A 15,946-nucleotide genomic window follows, 5' to 3' on the forward strand; every position below is an offset into this window, starting at 1 on the left:
AGCTGTCTATGTTCTTTTCAAGTTGAAATACTTTGTCTTCATTGTCTGATGTTCTATCTTCTAAGTGATCTACTCTGCTGGTAGTATTCTCAATTGAGTTTTTAAGTTGGTTTATTGCTTCCTGCATTTCTAGGATTTCTATTTGTTTGTTTTTTATTACCTCTATCTCCCTGTGAAATTGATCTTTTACTTCCTGGATTTGTTTATGTAGTTCCTTGTCAAAGTGATCTTTCATTGTCTGATTTTGCTGTCTCATGTCTTCCTTGAGACTCCAGATCATCTGAAGCATGTATATCCTGAACTCTTTATCTGACATTCCATCTGTTGCAGCTATTACCTCTTCTAAAGTTGAGTTGACCTGCATTGCTTGTGGTCCTTTCTTTCCTTGTGTTTTCATACTGCTCGCGTTTCTTTCTGCTTGGTGAAACTGTTGTGTTTTTGAAATTTTCCCCCTATTTATTTATATTGCTCTTGTATAGTTGGGAAATCTCCCTTGCAGGGCAGGTAGTGGCTGTGCTCCTCCTCTAATTAGGGTGATCTGTCTACCATGCTAGTCGGTCGCAGGTCTGCCCACCCTGCGGGCGCGGGTGGCAGCTCTGCTCTGCCCCCACTCCAATTGTGGTGACGTAACTACCACGCCCTCGGGTCGTTGGTCCTGATCCGGATGTGGGCGGCAGCTCTGCTCCGCCCCTACTCCAATTGGTGTGACGTGTCTACCATGCTGGCAGGCCTCTAGGCCTGTTCCGCCGGTGGGTCGCAGGTCTGCCTACCTTGCGGGCTCGGGCGGCAGTTCTGCTCAGCCCCCACTCCCAGTGGGGGTACCTGACTGCCTCTCCAACTGGTCGCTGGGCCTTTTCCAGACACAGGCATCGGCTCTGCTCCACCCCCACTCTAACCAGTGTGACGTGACTGCCTAGGTGCTACTTGTCCACCACGCTGGCAGGCTACCGGGCCTGTCCTGCCAGTGGGTCGCAGGTCTGCCTACCTTGCAGGCTCAGACGGCGGCTCTGCACAGCCCCTACTCCAAATGGGGTGACTTGGCTACCACGCCGTAGGGTCACTGGTCCTGTTCTAGGTGTGGGCGGCTACTCTCTTCAGCTCCAGCTGCAGCAGTTGGGGTGATGTGATACCACGCTGGTGGGTCACTTGGCCTGCTCTGGGCGCAGGCGGCAGCTCCACTCTGCCCCCCTGGCCCCCACAGCACCCAGCAGGACCCGGACCGAGAAGCAGTCACCGCAGGTTCCCCAGCCCTGGGCCAAAGCAGCTTCGGGAGCCAGAACCCGGCCTCTCCGATCCCAGCCACGCTCTTCTAGGAGCAGGCTCCAAGGAGCGACCCCCGCGGGTACCCCATCCCCGGGCCAAAACTGTTCCGGGAGTCAGGGCCCAGCCGCCCCGAGCTCAGCGCTCGCTCCACTTGGAGCTGGCCTCAACACGCAGTCTCTGCAGGTTCCCCAGCCCTGGGCCAAAGCAGCCAGGGGAACCAGAATCCGGCCGCTCAGAGCCCGGCGCACGCCTTGCCAGGAGCGAGCCTCAAGGAGTATTCTCCACAGGTTCTCCAGCCCCGAGCCTGAGCCATCTGTCTGCCAGACGCAGGCAAATACCAGCCTGAAATCACCTGTTCCGTAGCTGAATGAGCTGAGATCAGTAGAAAACATGGATGATTACATCAGCTCTCCAAGATGGCGGCTGCTGTCCTCCTTCGTGGTCCGACCAGTGTCGAGAACCGAACTGGACCGCTTCTCTCCTCTGTCTCAAAGCCGGAACTCAGCACTAAGCACGGCCATTGCACCACTGGCAGGAGCCCCCAGAATCCGCATCGTTGCACTCCCGCTCTGGCACCTCGCCGCTTCCCAGCGCGCGCCGCAGACTCCAGCTGCGGGGTGGTCGGCAGATCAGGCAATGCAACCCTCCGTGCGGAGAAATTGCCCGCGACCGAGCCCCCGCAGCCGAACCTCGTGCAATGGGAATCGGTCCACTAGATTCTGGAGCACCTCAATTTCACTGGAAATTCCCAACAAGATAGCCTTAAGCTGTTTCACCTCGTCTTTCTCCCGCACAGTGACGCACTCCCTTCGCCGCCATCTTCCCCTCTTCAAGAATCTTTTTAAACAAGCTTGCTTTCATATTTTATATAATGAATTTTCATTTCTTTTTTCTTATTTATTCATTTATACTAGGGATTGAGCCCCAGCAGGCTTTACCCCTGAGCCACATCTCCAGTCCTTTTAATTTTTAATTTTGTGACAGGGTCTTGCTAAGTTGTTCAGGGCCTTGCTAAATTGCTGAGGCTGGCTGTGAACTTATGATCCTAGTGAGCTGCTGGGATTATGGGTATGCCCCACCACAGTCATCTCATTCCATTTCTATGACAAAATGATCCATGAAACAAAAATAAAACAATACTTCTATTATATTATGGCCTTGCCAAAGTTTAATTTCAAGAAGTCCAGTCACCTCTCTGGTCTATAATCTCAAGGTAGTCTTTGATTTTATCAGTCAATTAAACACTATATTTAAAAAAAATTATTTAGGGCTGGGGATGTGGCTCAAGCCTGGCATGCATGGGGCGCTGGGTTCCATCCTCAGCACCACATAAAAATAAAAATGTTGTGTCCACCGAAAAACTGAAGAATATTAAAAAATTTATTTATTTAAATTATGTATATATGACAGCAGAATGCATTTTTATTCATTGTACACAATTGCAGCACAACTTTTCATTTCTCTGATTGTACATGATGTAGTGTCACACCATATATGCAGTAATACAGGTACCTAGGGTAATGATGTCCATCTCATTCCACCATCTTTCCTGCCCCCATCTCTCTTCCCCATTAAATACTATCTTGTTTAACTCAAAAATTATTTTTCTTGACTCAGGCATTAAACTATAAAATTCTAGTAAAAAGAAACCATATTTTATACTTCTTTTCTATCCCGTAAGGTACACGTTAGATTGTTATGTATATAGCAGGCACTCAATAAGTGAGTGTTAATTTCTTACACTCTGTGCTAACAGTCAGAAATTTAAAAAAATACTTTGAACAGCTGGGCCAGTAGTGAATGCCTGTAATTCCAGCTAATTGGAGGCTGAGGTAGGAGGCTCATAAGTTCAAGACCAGTTTGGGTTACTCAGCAAGACTCTGTATCAAAATAAAATAAAAAAGGGATGGGCAATGCAGTTCAGCTGTAAAGCACCTTTGGGTTCAATCCACAGTAAACACACACACACACACACACACACACACACACAACACACAAACACATACACTCTGAACAGAATATTTCTGTTGCTGAAAATGTGCTATTGTGATTTAGTTAGAAAATAAAAAATGTACTTCCTTTAATCTTGAACACTTTTTGAGACTTTGTTGTTATATACATAACCACAGAGCTTCTTACTCCAATAGCTCTTTCTTATTCCTTTCTTTTTTGGTACCTGGGATTGAACTCAGGGGCACTCAGCCACTGAGCCACATTTCCAGGCCTATTTTGTATTTTATTTAGAGACAGGTCTCACTGAGTTGCTTAGCACCTTGCTTTTGCTGAGTCTGGCTTTGAACTCACGATCCTCCTGCCTTAGCCTCCTGAGCTGCTGGGATTATAAAGAAGCTGCACCACTTTGCCTGGCTTCTTTCTTATTCGTGACCAAAGGCATATTAGTTGTTAATATGAATGTTTTACCAATTATTAGGATGATATTTTATCAATGGTAAGTGTTTATAACAGTTTGGAATATGCTATAAATCTTATTAAATTTCAATCTATTATAACTACTCAAGTGATCATATCAACAATCTCATTCTCTAGAAAGCTTAATAAAAATCACTGTTATAATCAGCCAACAAGAAGATAAAAAATCAGCTAACAAAAGCTTGAACATTAAATATTATCTCATTAATAAATTCATATTGAACATTTACCAAATGTCAAACTGGTTTTATATAAATCATTTCATCGGCTCAATCCTTGAAAAAACCTAGAAAGTAATATTGTTATTATTCCAATTTTATAGATAAGGAAACTGAGGCCAAGAGATTAAATAACTAATGTGAGGTTACAGAGCTAATAAAAACAACCAGAAGTTGAACCCAGGTTGCTTGACTCCAAGCCCATGTCTTTATACTTCACCAAGCAGCCTGCTTACACTAGAGACAACTGGACTTAAATTCTCCACAAAGCAGTTGAGAACCAGATGTTTAAGTTAAAAGGCTGCTAAAGCATTCACATAACACAATGAGAGTTTCAACCATAGGCTGGACCTGTATGAGGTGCTGCTGATATAGCTGTAAAGCAGACAGGTCCCTGTCCTCATGAATCTTACAATCTGGAAAGGATAAACAAGATGGGACACAACTGTAAATGTGATGAATGTTACATACAAATTGTACAAAATGCTATTGGGATTTCTGGCTGAGATAAGTAGAGTTAAGAGGTACTTTGAAGATGGACTCCACAGCACTAACTTATACGTGTGAAGGACCAGGGAGTGAAATGGTAACCATTGGTGAAGGATCAGGTTAGCAGGGAAGATACTGGATTTGTTGGCTAGGTTGACCTTGAAGGGCTTAGAAAACACTGGAGCAAATAGTCAAACTGCTTGTAAAGTCCATTGAAGCAAAACAGGCTAGTATTTCAATCAGCTGTATATAGTTCCTAAATAAATCTAATTTCATGGCCCTCCTAAAACACCCCCCCATAATATCAAGTCCTCATTATCTCTTTTATATTAATCTATCTCCCTATTTCCCATCTCACTCTACTTCATTCTTTTATAATGCAAATATGATCATATCATTTTCTCACTTAAAAGATTATTGGACTATAAGTTCCAATATAGTAGCCATTGACTACATGTGGTTAGTCTAAACTGAAAGGTGTTATAAGTGTAAAATACAGAGATTTGTAAGATTTAATAATGAAAGAAAATGCAAATTTTATTAGTAATTTTTTTTTAAGGTACTAGGGATTGAACTCAGGGACACTCTACCACTGAGCCACATCCCCAGGCCTATTTTGTATTTTATTTACAGACAGGGTCTCACTGAGTTGCTTATCACCTTGCTGTTGTTGAGGCTGACTTTGAACTATTGATCCTCTTGTTTCAGCCTCCAGAGACACTGGGATTAAAGGTGTGAACCACCTGGCTTATTAGTAATTTTTATATTGATTATATGTTAAAATAATATCTTTGGACATGTTAGATTAAATATATTATTTATTTTTATTTTATTTTTTTCAATATTTATTTTTTAGTTGTAGTTGGACACAATACCTTTATTTCATTTATTTATTTTTTATGTGGTGCTGAGGATCGAACCCAGGGCCTTGTATGTGCTAGGCGAGCACTCTACCGGTGAGCCAGCCACAGCCCCTTATTTTGTCTTTTAATATTTTAAACTGACATAAAAGTCAAATTTATAAACATTTCTGGGGTATTGTGATTTTTGATACATGTATACATTGTGTAATATTTAAATCAGATTAAACATATCTATCACTTTAAATATCTAACTTTTTTTTTTTTTTTTTTTTGAGTACCAGGGATTGAACTCAGGGGCTCTCAGCCACTGAATCACATCTTTAGCCCTATTTTGTATTTTATTTAGAGACAGGGTCTCACTAAGTTGCTTAGCAGCTCACTTTTGCTGAGGCTGGCTTTGAACTCATGATCCTCCTGCCTCAGCCTCTGAGCTGCTAGGATTACAGATATGTATTAAATATCTAACATTTTTTATGATGAAAATATTCAAACTCCTTTCAGGGCATGGTGGCACATGCCTATAATCCCAGTGGCTAGGGAGGCTGAGGCAGAAGGATTGTGAGTTCAAAGCCAGCCTCAGCAATTTAGCAAAGCCCTAAGGAACTTAGTGAGACTCTGCTTCAAAATTAAAAATGAAAAGGGTGGGGATGTGGCTCAGTGGTCAAGCACCCATGGTTTCAATCTCCAGTACAAAAAAACAAACAAAACAAAACATTCAAACTCCTTTCTTCTAGCTTTTTGAAACACACAGTATACTATTGCTACCCATAGTCACCCTCCTATGCATCAGCACACCAAAACTTCCTGCTCCCATCTAACTGTAACTTATTACCCATTGAGCAAACTTTCCCCATTGCTTCTACCACCTTTCCCCTCCCAGTCTCTAATAACCACCATTATACTCTAAACTTTTATGAGATCAACATTCCACATATAAGTGAATTCATGCAGTACTTATCTTTCTGTGCCTGGTTTATTTCACTTAACATAATAATCTCCAGTTCCATCCATGTTGCTGAAAATGAGAATTTCATTCTATGGATGAATAGTATTACATTGTGTGTATATACTACATTTTCTTTATCCAGTCATCAGTAGATGGACATTTAGATTGTTTCCAATAAAATATATTCTTCACCTTACATCTATTTCTTTTCTTTGCCTGTTTACCTTAATTCACCTATTTTTAAAATTCACCACTTCCTAGAAAATTTCAAGATATATATGTGGCTTACATTTCATTTCTACTGATAAGTATTATTCTAGGGGATGCACTAAAGTTCTAAAGTTCACAGACACCAGGCACGGTGGTGCACACCTGTAATCCCAGCAGCTCAGGAGGTTGAGGCAGAAGAATCGAGTATTCAAAGCCAGCCTCAGCAAAAGGGAGGTGCTAAGCAACTTAGTGAGACCCTGTCTCTAAATAAAAAATAGGGCTGGGGATGTGGCTCAGTGGCCGACTGCCCCTGAGTTTAATCTCGGTACTACTCAAAATAAATAAATATTTATTTATAAATATTTATAGATTTTAATATTTATTTATAAATATTTATAGATATTCACATGGTCTACAACATTCTTTATAGTTCAGTCCAATTTTCTGCCCACTCTAGAAAGGACTTTGGATCCCAAGTCACTTGCATTTTCCTATCTTCTCTTTCTAGCCCTCTACCTTTGCATGTTATCTTCCTGGTCCTTCTAACTTTTTCTGTTTGATGAACTCCTGCTCATTCAAGACTAATAGCATGCTACCACTTCCAAGAATCTCTCTCATTTCCCCTCGTTTCCCCAAGCATAGTCAAGGTCCTTCTCCATGTTCTCACAATACTGATTATAATTACACATATATGCCAGTCTCTTTTTTTTACCTCTCTGTCTCCATCATTAGCTATGAGGTCAAGAAAGGCAGAAAATGTGATCTTTAAATCCCTGATGTACACTGTGACACAGTGCTTAACTTATAGAAAGTGTTCAATAAATGTTAAATTGATGAGTCTAGAAAAATTATTGAGGGAATGAGCAAATGTTTACAGAATTTCACAATGCACCAATAGAAAAATATTAAGCTCAACAGGTCAATAAAATGTAGTGCACTGCCAGACACGGTGTTGCATGCCTGTCGTGCCAGATACTCAGGAGGGTAAGGCTAAGCTTGAGCTCAGGAATTCAAGGCCAATCTGGAAAACATGGTGAGAGTCTGTCTCAGAAAGCAAAAGCAAAAACAAAACCAAAAATGCAATGCACTAAAGACTGAACTATGTTTAAACAAAATCCAGGTTAAATATTTAAAGATTTATTTCCATACTTACAGATTTTCCTTCTGCCCAAATGACTGCTCCAACTCCTGTTTTATGATCCTCTGAAAGACATGACATTGAACTCAGTAAAAATCAATGACTGTTAGTTTCAGAAATACACTTTTCCAAAAATAATAAAAACATATATTTTGAAACATTCTTCATGATCATCCTAACAATTCTTGACATCTTTACTAATTACAGAGAAATATTAAAGTAAAGACTTCAAAGTATGAAATATGGGAGCTAGGTAGGTAGCAAAGAAATAGATTGGGTTATTACTCACTGAGTCACACATGATATACATGTGGAGACCACTAATATGGCCGTGGCCAGTCAGATCACTTCAAAGCTACAACCAGAACTGAGCACAACTTCATTGATTCTCCACTAACAGGTTAGTTTCCAAATGACTACTTCTCTTTATTAGTGTATATTAATTGCACAGAATCTTGGGTTTCATATTTGTATTTATATATAACATATTTTGCTCATTTCTACTGTTACCTGCCCTTACCTCGCCCTCTCCCACTCTTCAACTAACAGTCTCCTTTCTACATTGCTGTCTTTTTGTTGCTTTCTTTTGTAGATTCCACATGAGAGAAAACGTGCTGTACTTGTCTTTCTTGCTTAACATGATGATCTCTAGTCCCATCAATTTTCCTGTGAATGACATGAATTCATGGCTGAATACTACTCCTTTGTATGTATTTGTGTGTGTGTATACACCACATTTTCTTTATCCATTCATATGTTGACAGGCACCCAAGCAGATCTGTAGCTTGGGTATTCAGAATTGTGCATGATAAAAACAGGTATACAGGTATCTCCATGATATGTTGACTTTAATTCTTTTGGAATATACTAAGGAATTTTGGTATAATTGGATCATATGGTAATTCTAATTTTAGTTTTTTGAGAAATCTACATCCTTATTTCTATAGTGACCATGCTAATTTAATTCCCACCAACAGCGTACAGTTGTTCCTAGTTCCCATATCCTCACTACCATTTATTATTATTTGTATTCTTGATGATTGCCATTCTAACTAGAGTAAGATAATTTCTTTTTTTTTTTTTTTTTTTGGATACTGGGTATTGAACCAGTATCAAAACTAACTACTAAGCCACACTCTCAGTCCTTTTTACTTCTCATTTTGAGATGAGGTCTTGCTAAGTTGCTTAGGGCCTTGCTAAATTGCTGAGGCTGGCATTGAACTTGTGATCCTCCTGCTTCAGCTCCCTGAGCAACTGGGATTACAGGTGTGCAATACTGTGCTGATATGAAATAGAATTTCAATGTAGTTTTATTTTTTTAAAATATTTTTAGTTGTAAAGGTACACAATACCTTCATTTTATTTATTTATTTTTATGTGGTATTGAGGATCAAACCCAGTACATCACACATACTAGGCAAGTGCTCTACCACTGAGCTACAGCCTCAGACCATCGATGTAGTTTTGATTTGCATTTCCCTGATGGATTTGTATTTCCCTAAAGATGCTAAACTTTTTTCATATAATTATTGGCCATTTGTACTTATTTTGAGAACAGTCTGTTCAGTTCCTAAATGACTACTTCTAATAGATGATGTAACTGAGTAAAAAAGTAGTTTTTGATAATTGTGAGTACAATATCTACTCACAACAATCAAATGTGTCTTCTAGTCTTTTTAACGTTCTAATCATGGAAAATATATTTTATGGAAGTGTTCTTGCTATGCAAAAAGTTCAAACTTCTTTTTTTTTTTTTAATTCTTTTTTTTTTTTTCAAACTTCTAATAAAAAATAAAATCTTTATGAACTTTTATATCTGCATGTCTACATACTGGTGAAAGATACATGAAGAAAATTTTGATTTAAACAAAATATTGTCATTTTCTTGACCTGCATAGTTTAAGAGGGAAAAGAATGCTATGTTAGTGATATTATGGTCATTTCTGAATCAAGTGGCAGAAGTTATAAACATAAAATTTTAATTCTCTTGCAGAACAAAAACTTTTGCAATAAGTGGTCCTTCTTAAAACCATTAATGTGAAACAAAAAATAAAAAACCAAAATAGAAATTGCACATATTAGGGGGCTGGGGTTGTGGCTCCTCGGTAGAGCCCTTGCCTAGCATGTGTGAGGTACTGGGTTCGATCTTCAGCACCACATAAAAATAAGTAAGTAAAATAAAGGTATTGTATCAAACTACAACTAAAAAAATATAAAAAAAAAGAAAGAAAGAAACTACACATATTAGGATCTAGTTTCCTTCCACATAGGGTGAGTTTCAAATTCCTAAGACAAATATACACTAATTATGAAAACCATAGTATTTGTCAAAATCTTAGAGGACTAATGTAGTTTGGATGATATACTTACATAGAAAAAATAAGAATTATCTGTAAACTTACCTAAGTTCATTATCATACTGATGAGTGAAACTATGGCTTCCCCTTACAATTTCTTACAAGTTAAAATCCTTCCAATTAAAATATATATTTTAATACCTACTTTTTTCAGTAAAAGCACAAAGAAAATTTGTGCCACTTTATATTAAAAAACTAGGATGCCTTATAACTAATTTTTTAAAAGTTATGATATGCCAATAAAATTTCCCATCTCCAGTTCAAGTACTCAGGCTTTTAAAATCATACTACAAAGGATTTAAGTAATTTATGTTAAGCACTTTTTATTCACCATCTCATTTTCATCTAAAGATAAAAGTTGATTCCCTTCTGTAAGTAAGAAAACAGGCAGAGAAATTCAGTGAATGAAGTTCGGCCCTTGTGACCCAATCTATTTGCCTTTCCTCCACCTCCCTCTTTGCCATTAAGAATTCCACAACAAAGGCTTCCATTTTTTGAGTGCCTGTGTTCCAAGTATGGTGAATGTTCCTCCAGCAACTCACAGCTGACTGGGCAGAAGGCTTACTAAGGAAAGACATAGATGTGTGCTGTGCCCTGAAGATGAATGGGATACTGAGGTCTAGAGGATGTCTGGTGACGGGCTTCTACAGTGTGGAGGAAAAGGAGATTATGGCATAAACAAAATTTTGTTTCTTCCTAGACCTTTACGTGACCTAGACCTTAACATGAGGAAAAAAGATATAAATCAATGGCTTTATGCTCATTTCTGAGGCAAGTGGACAATATTATAAACATAAGATTATATTTGCGAGCAAAAACAAAATCTTGACTGGTAAGTTCTATTAATATGTACATAAATCAGAAGTAAAAAATGAAAACAGAGATTCTTCATTTTAAGAGTCTACTTTTCCTATCAACATTTTTTTTTTCATGTTATGTTTTTTAATCTCAGGATCCACATTTTCTGTTCAGTCTGGGGATAGACTAAACCTTGTTAGGAGAGGGAAAGATGTGATTTTTTTCATCAGCATGCAGCTCTGCTGCCTTGCAAAGATCAATTACACCAAGAGAATATTCTTTACTACGTGTGTTTTCCAATAGGATAAGTTTTCATCCATATAAAAATGGTTTTGGAAAACACTTTTTCTAGGACACAAAAGGAGATCATAACTCAACACTTAAACCAGGTAGATAACATGAGATGCCTTTTACTCTTTCCCCCCATGAGTCTGAACACATTTTGTCACTTTTTGCTACTCTAATATCCAAGAAGCATTCATTTAACAACACCTCTGTGGATCCTCATTATTAATCATTTAAAAAGCAATTATTAAACCCCCACTTGCAATTTGTTTTAGAACTTCAGAGGTTTTGGAATTCATTTTCATCATGTCTTTTTGTTTTGGACTGGTCTATTGAACCCAGAGGCACTTTACTCTTAAGCTACACACACAGCCCTTTTTATTCTTTTTTAAAACTTTGAGACAGCGTCTTGCCAAGTTGCCCAGACTAGCCTTGAACTTATGATCCTCCTGCCTCAGCCTCCCAAGTAGTTGGGATTACAGGAGTGTGCCACCATCCCTGGCTCCTTGAAGAAGTTTTTAAAAAATAGATCTAGGTCACACTTGGTTAGAGCAATTGTTGAACAGGGTCTGGGGAGGAGTTTGAGCATCTATACTTTTTATTAAAGTTTCTGTGGTGATTCTGCAAAACATGCTGTCAGTTGAGTTCCTCCATTCTACTGAATTTATTTCAATCTGACCAATAGCATTGGCATGGACCTTTTCTGATTTTCCTTCTTTTCTCCTTTTTGGGATAATTTAAAATTCCTATTATAGTCCACTCCACAAACTAATCTTACTCTACTGTTCTCCCTGCCTGCATTTTTCCCACTTATTTTCAAGTTGCATTTTTTAAAGTGGTCATGATTCTCTTTCAAAAAATACTACATCTAGTAATTCTTGAAAATACTGCTCCATAATTGGAAATACAGATACATTTTATCACAATAAAGAATATTCTCAAGTAATATTTTCCTTCTCCACATACACAACATAATAAAGTAAAAATGTTTAATTTCTCAGTTTTCTGATTAAAGACATACCGGCAACTGAGAAAATCTGCAATAACCAACATTCCTTTACTTTCATTGTATTAGTTATTTTGAATTCATATTTTTAATTTTACAGATTTCCAAGTTTTCATCAAATACTCAATACAAACAATATTGAAGAGTTAACAAGAGTGATTTTAGTTTTCTCTTTGTCCCATTTTTAGTGGAAGGCTTGACAAACAGAAATCATAAATGCAAGGAGAAAGACGAATTAGATAATTTGGTCCTGAATTATAAATGTAGTGCTGAATAAAGGGCCACAAGGAAGTCCCAAACTGCTCATAGGAAGAGCTGCCTACACAAGAGTCTCACAAACTTCAGCATGAACAGCCAAACTTTAATATCTAGGAGCAAATGAACTCTGCCATAGATAAGATGCATACCACTTTACTTCTGAGACAAATACAACCAAACCAATTTGCCCCAATTTATGAACTAAGCATTTAACTCACCAGTCCGATATGCCAATAACCTGGCCTGAACCATGCAGTGCCTTGCAATTTCTTGTGGCAAACTTTGATTGTGAATTTCATTAATCTGTTCTGGATTACTACAATAAAATCCAAAGTGTTTAAAGCTGGGCACACTGGAAGCTACTGTGGCCAAGATTAGGATAAGGTCTTTCATGTTTTGCCTCAGATTGCTAAAGTAGGGATTTTCACACAGGTTCTCCAGACCTATAGTCATCAGGATTTGCTTATGCATTTCTTCATTTGAAATCAAAAATATCATTTCATATTCTTTTATTCTTTCTTGTTTACATTCAGAATAAAAGTCAATGTTAGCATCTGGTACTGTCTTTGTAATTTTTTGAATAAAGTCACATTTGTAGGAAGTCTCCTCTACAAACTGCACCATATAACACACCAAAGGTTGAAGTAAGACACACACATGGGCCCGACTGTTTGACTTCAGTCTTTCCACAGCTTTGGCATCTAACTTTGCATCTTCAGAACTAGAAGCCTCAGTAAGCAAACTTATTTCTGGATCAGCAGGCCAATATGAAATTCGATTAACTCCAGCTGAAATACAAAATATGAAAGATAATTATCTGATACATGCTGAATATACATTTTCTTGATAAACCCATCCTAGCAATGCAGTAGATCAAGAGGGCCCAATACAATAAATGTCTATCATGAAGTCACCTATTAATCCATCTGAGGTTTGGCAAATAATTATCCATAGGCCAAATCTGGTCAATTGAGAATTTTTGTACAGCTCACAGGTTAACTAATTTGAAAAAACACAAGACTATATCATAACACAAAATTAGACACATTGATTCATTTATACAATCTTTGGCTGCCTTTGCATGGCAGAGTTGAGTAGCTGTGACAGATATGACATTGCCTATAAACTTAAAATATTTACACTTTTGCTTTTTGAGACAAAGCTAATTGACCCCAAACAGAGCCCAGGGGAAGGATTTGTGGATTCACTGGTTTTGCTGAGTATGGTCCCAAAGCCCAGCACTGGGACTGTATACCAGCACCTTCCACAGTGCCATGGCTGCTTTTAGAAATGTTACAAATAGCATTTGGTCATGTCTAAAGTTTTGTATTTAGAAATCAACAATTCATCAATGCATTACAAATGATTCTGTCTTGGACTCAGAATTCTTCTGGAAAGAAAAATTCATGTATACACAGTCAATGCAGCATTCTTTAAAACATTAAAAATAATAGACAACCAACATAGGGAATGGTTAGATAAATCATATATTCCTCATAGTTATAAAAAAGTGTCCACATAGAATTCATAACATGAAAATTACTTATGTGATGCTAGAGTAGTGGTGTGTCAGCAATATTAATTCATTTAAGCCACAACACTGAAGACAAAACAAGAAAATAAAGGAACATTTTTCAATCAATGAGGCAGAGGAAAGATTGGTAATCTTTAATACACAGAAAAGACTTTAAATCATTGAGAGTACATATGAATTGACAAAAAGAATGAGATCTCAAGAGAGACAAAAGATATGAAAAATTTACAAAAGAGAAAAATATAACTAGATAACAAACATATGAAAAAATATTTTAATTTGTATCTGAACTTGAACAATGAAGGTACCTTATACACAAATACCCAAATATTTGTCAATTAACGAATAGTTTACAACAAAGACTTTTTTCTTGCTGGTAGTCTCATGTAATTTCAGCTTGGAGAGACTTTTTTTATGATTGTGCCCAGAAGTGAATAGACAGATAGCCCTCTGGTGTCCCATCTTTCAAAGTAATAGATGAGCTAAAAAGTAAACAGATGTGTATTTCTGCCTATTCTCTGCTATTCCTAACTCACTGTGGTTTGAGCTGCAAAGCAATTTCAAAGGCCTCACAGCTCAGATACAGTCTTTCCCCTTGCTGCATTTCATCTTCCCTGTTCAAGTTCTCATAATCCATTTCCTGACTAGCAGCGATGGTAAAACATTCATCTATGAATCTTAGTTGCTCCTAGTAATCCCAATCCAAGAAGGGAAGATGAATCACCTTTAAAATGTTCAATACTACTGGTAAGTGCTATAGTAGAGGTTCTCAAATTTTTTGATCTTAGGATCCCTTTATTGAGGACCCCAAAGAGTTTTTGTTTGTATGGATAGCATCTTTTGATATTTATTTTATTAAAAATTAAAAAATATTTATTAATTCATTTAAAATAACAAAAAGAGTCATTAATATACATAACAGTTTTATGATAAGAAACTATTTTCCAAGTTAACCAAAGTTAGTGAGAAAAATGGCATTGAATTTTTTTTTTTTTTTAAGAGAGAGAGAGAGAGAATTTTTAATATTTATTTTCTTTAGTTTTCGGCGGACACAACATCTTTGTTTGTATGTGGTGCTGAGGATCGAACCTGGGCCACACGCATGCCAGGTGAGCGCGCTACCACTTGAGCAACATCCTCAGCCCGGCATTGAATTTTTACAAATGTATTTAGTATGTGGCTTAATAGAAAGACAGCTGGATTCCCAAATTCACTTCTGCTTTCAATCTGTTGCCAACAGGTTGTTTACACTGAAGTATATTAAAATTATTCTGCCTCATACAGACATGTAGTTGAAAAAGTAGTATTTGAACAGCCATGTTAGATAATTGTAAACATTCTTTTTTGACACTATTGTAAATATTTGACAAGAAATAGTTTCTTAAAGACTGGTTACAAACCAGGCACTGTGACCCATGCCTGTAATCCCAGGTAATGGCTTAGGAGGCTGAGGCAGGAGGATTGTGAGTTCAAAGCTAGCCTCAGTAACTTTGTGAGGTTCTAAGCAACTTAGTGTGACCCTGTCTCAAAATTAAAAAATATATAAAGAGTAGGGATGTGGCTCAGTGGTTAGGTGGCCCTGGGTTCAATCCCTGATGCCTGCACCATCACCACCACCACCAAAAAAAAAAAAAAAAAAAGAAAGAAAAAGATTAGAATGTGAAATCTGAAACCATATCAACAAACTTTTTGTATCTATACCCTGGTCTGTCTTGTACTTAGAATGGCTGTTTTACTCATGCATGATTCTGTAGTTTTGTGCACTGGTCATTTGGAAAATGTGATATTGATTTTACAATACTCAAAAAAAGTCCATTACTATCACCACCAATCTCATCCTAAGAGTATAAATATCAGGAAGTTGTCAAGCTCAAAGTGGTGGATATGGTTTTCTAAAATTCTAATTTTCACTTTGAATGCTCAAATTTTATGATTAGCAGCAAATAATGTCAATTGTTTCCTGAAAGTGACAGGTTCACTTCATTTTTGAGGCAAAATAGCCAATAACCATAGTCTGTCAAATTATGGTGTTTCATGAAAAAAGTGAATCATTTTAGTTTGCAACTCAAAACAGTCACATAAGTGGTTTTCCTTAAGGCAACCTTCACATTAGGTTTGTAATAAAAGTATTTTATAACAAAGTCCTCTTTC

The 15,946-nt window shown here is 37.6% G+C and overlaps 1 protein-coding gene across 4 annotated transcripts in view; it reads right to left on the reverse strand.

Annotated features, from left to right (window-relative positions):
- Positions 1 to 15,946, reverse strand: part of CDADC1 (cytidine and dCMP deaminase domain containing 1) — a 61,547-nt gene that overhangs the window by 25,258 nt on the left and 20,343 nt on the right. For all 4 annotated transcript variants that reach the window (XM_081282856.1, XM_081282857.1, XM_081282858.1 and 1 more), the window contains exons 5-6: positions 12,480 to 13,049; positions 7,573 to 7,622 (exon numbers count right to left, since the gene is read on the reverse strand). In XM_081282856.1, coding sequence (XP_081138982.1) covers positions 7,573 to 7,622; positions 12,480 to 13,049 — 620 coding nt within the window. The remainder of the gene's footprint in view (positions 1 to 7,572; positions 7,623 to 12,479; positions 13,050 to 15,946) is intronic.

Source organism: Spermophilus citellus (genome assembly GCF_964194105.1).
Source record: "Spermophilus citellus genome assembly, chromosome: 1".
NCBI classification, from domain to species: Eukaryota; Metazoa; Chordata; class Mammalia; order Rodentia; family Sciuridae; genus Spermophilus; species Spermophilus citellus.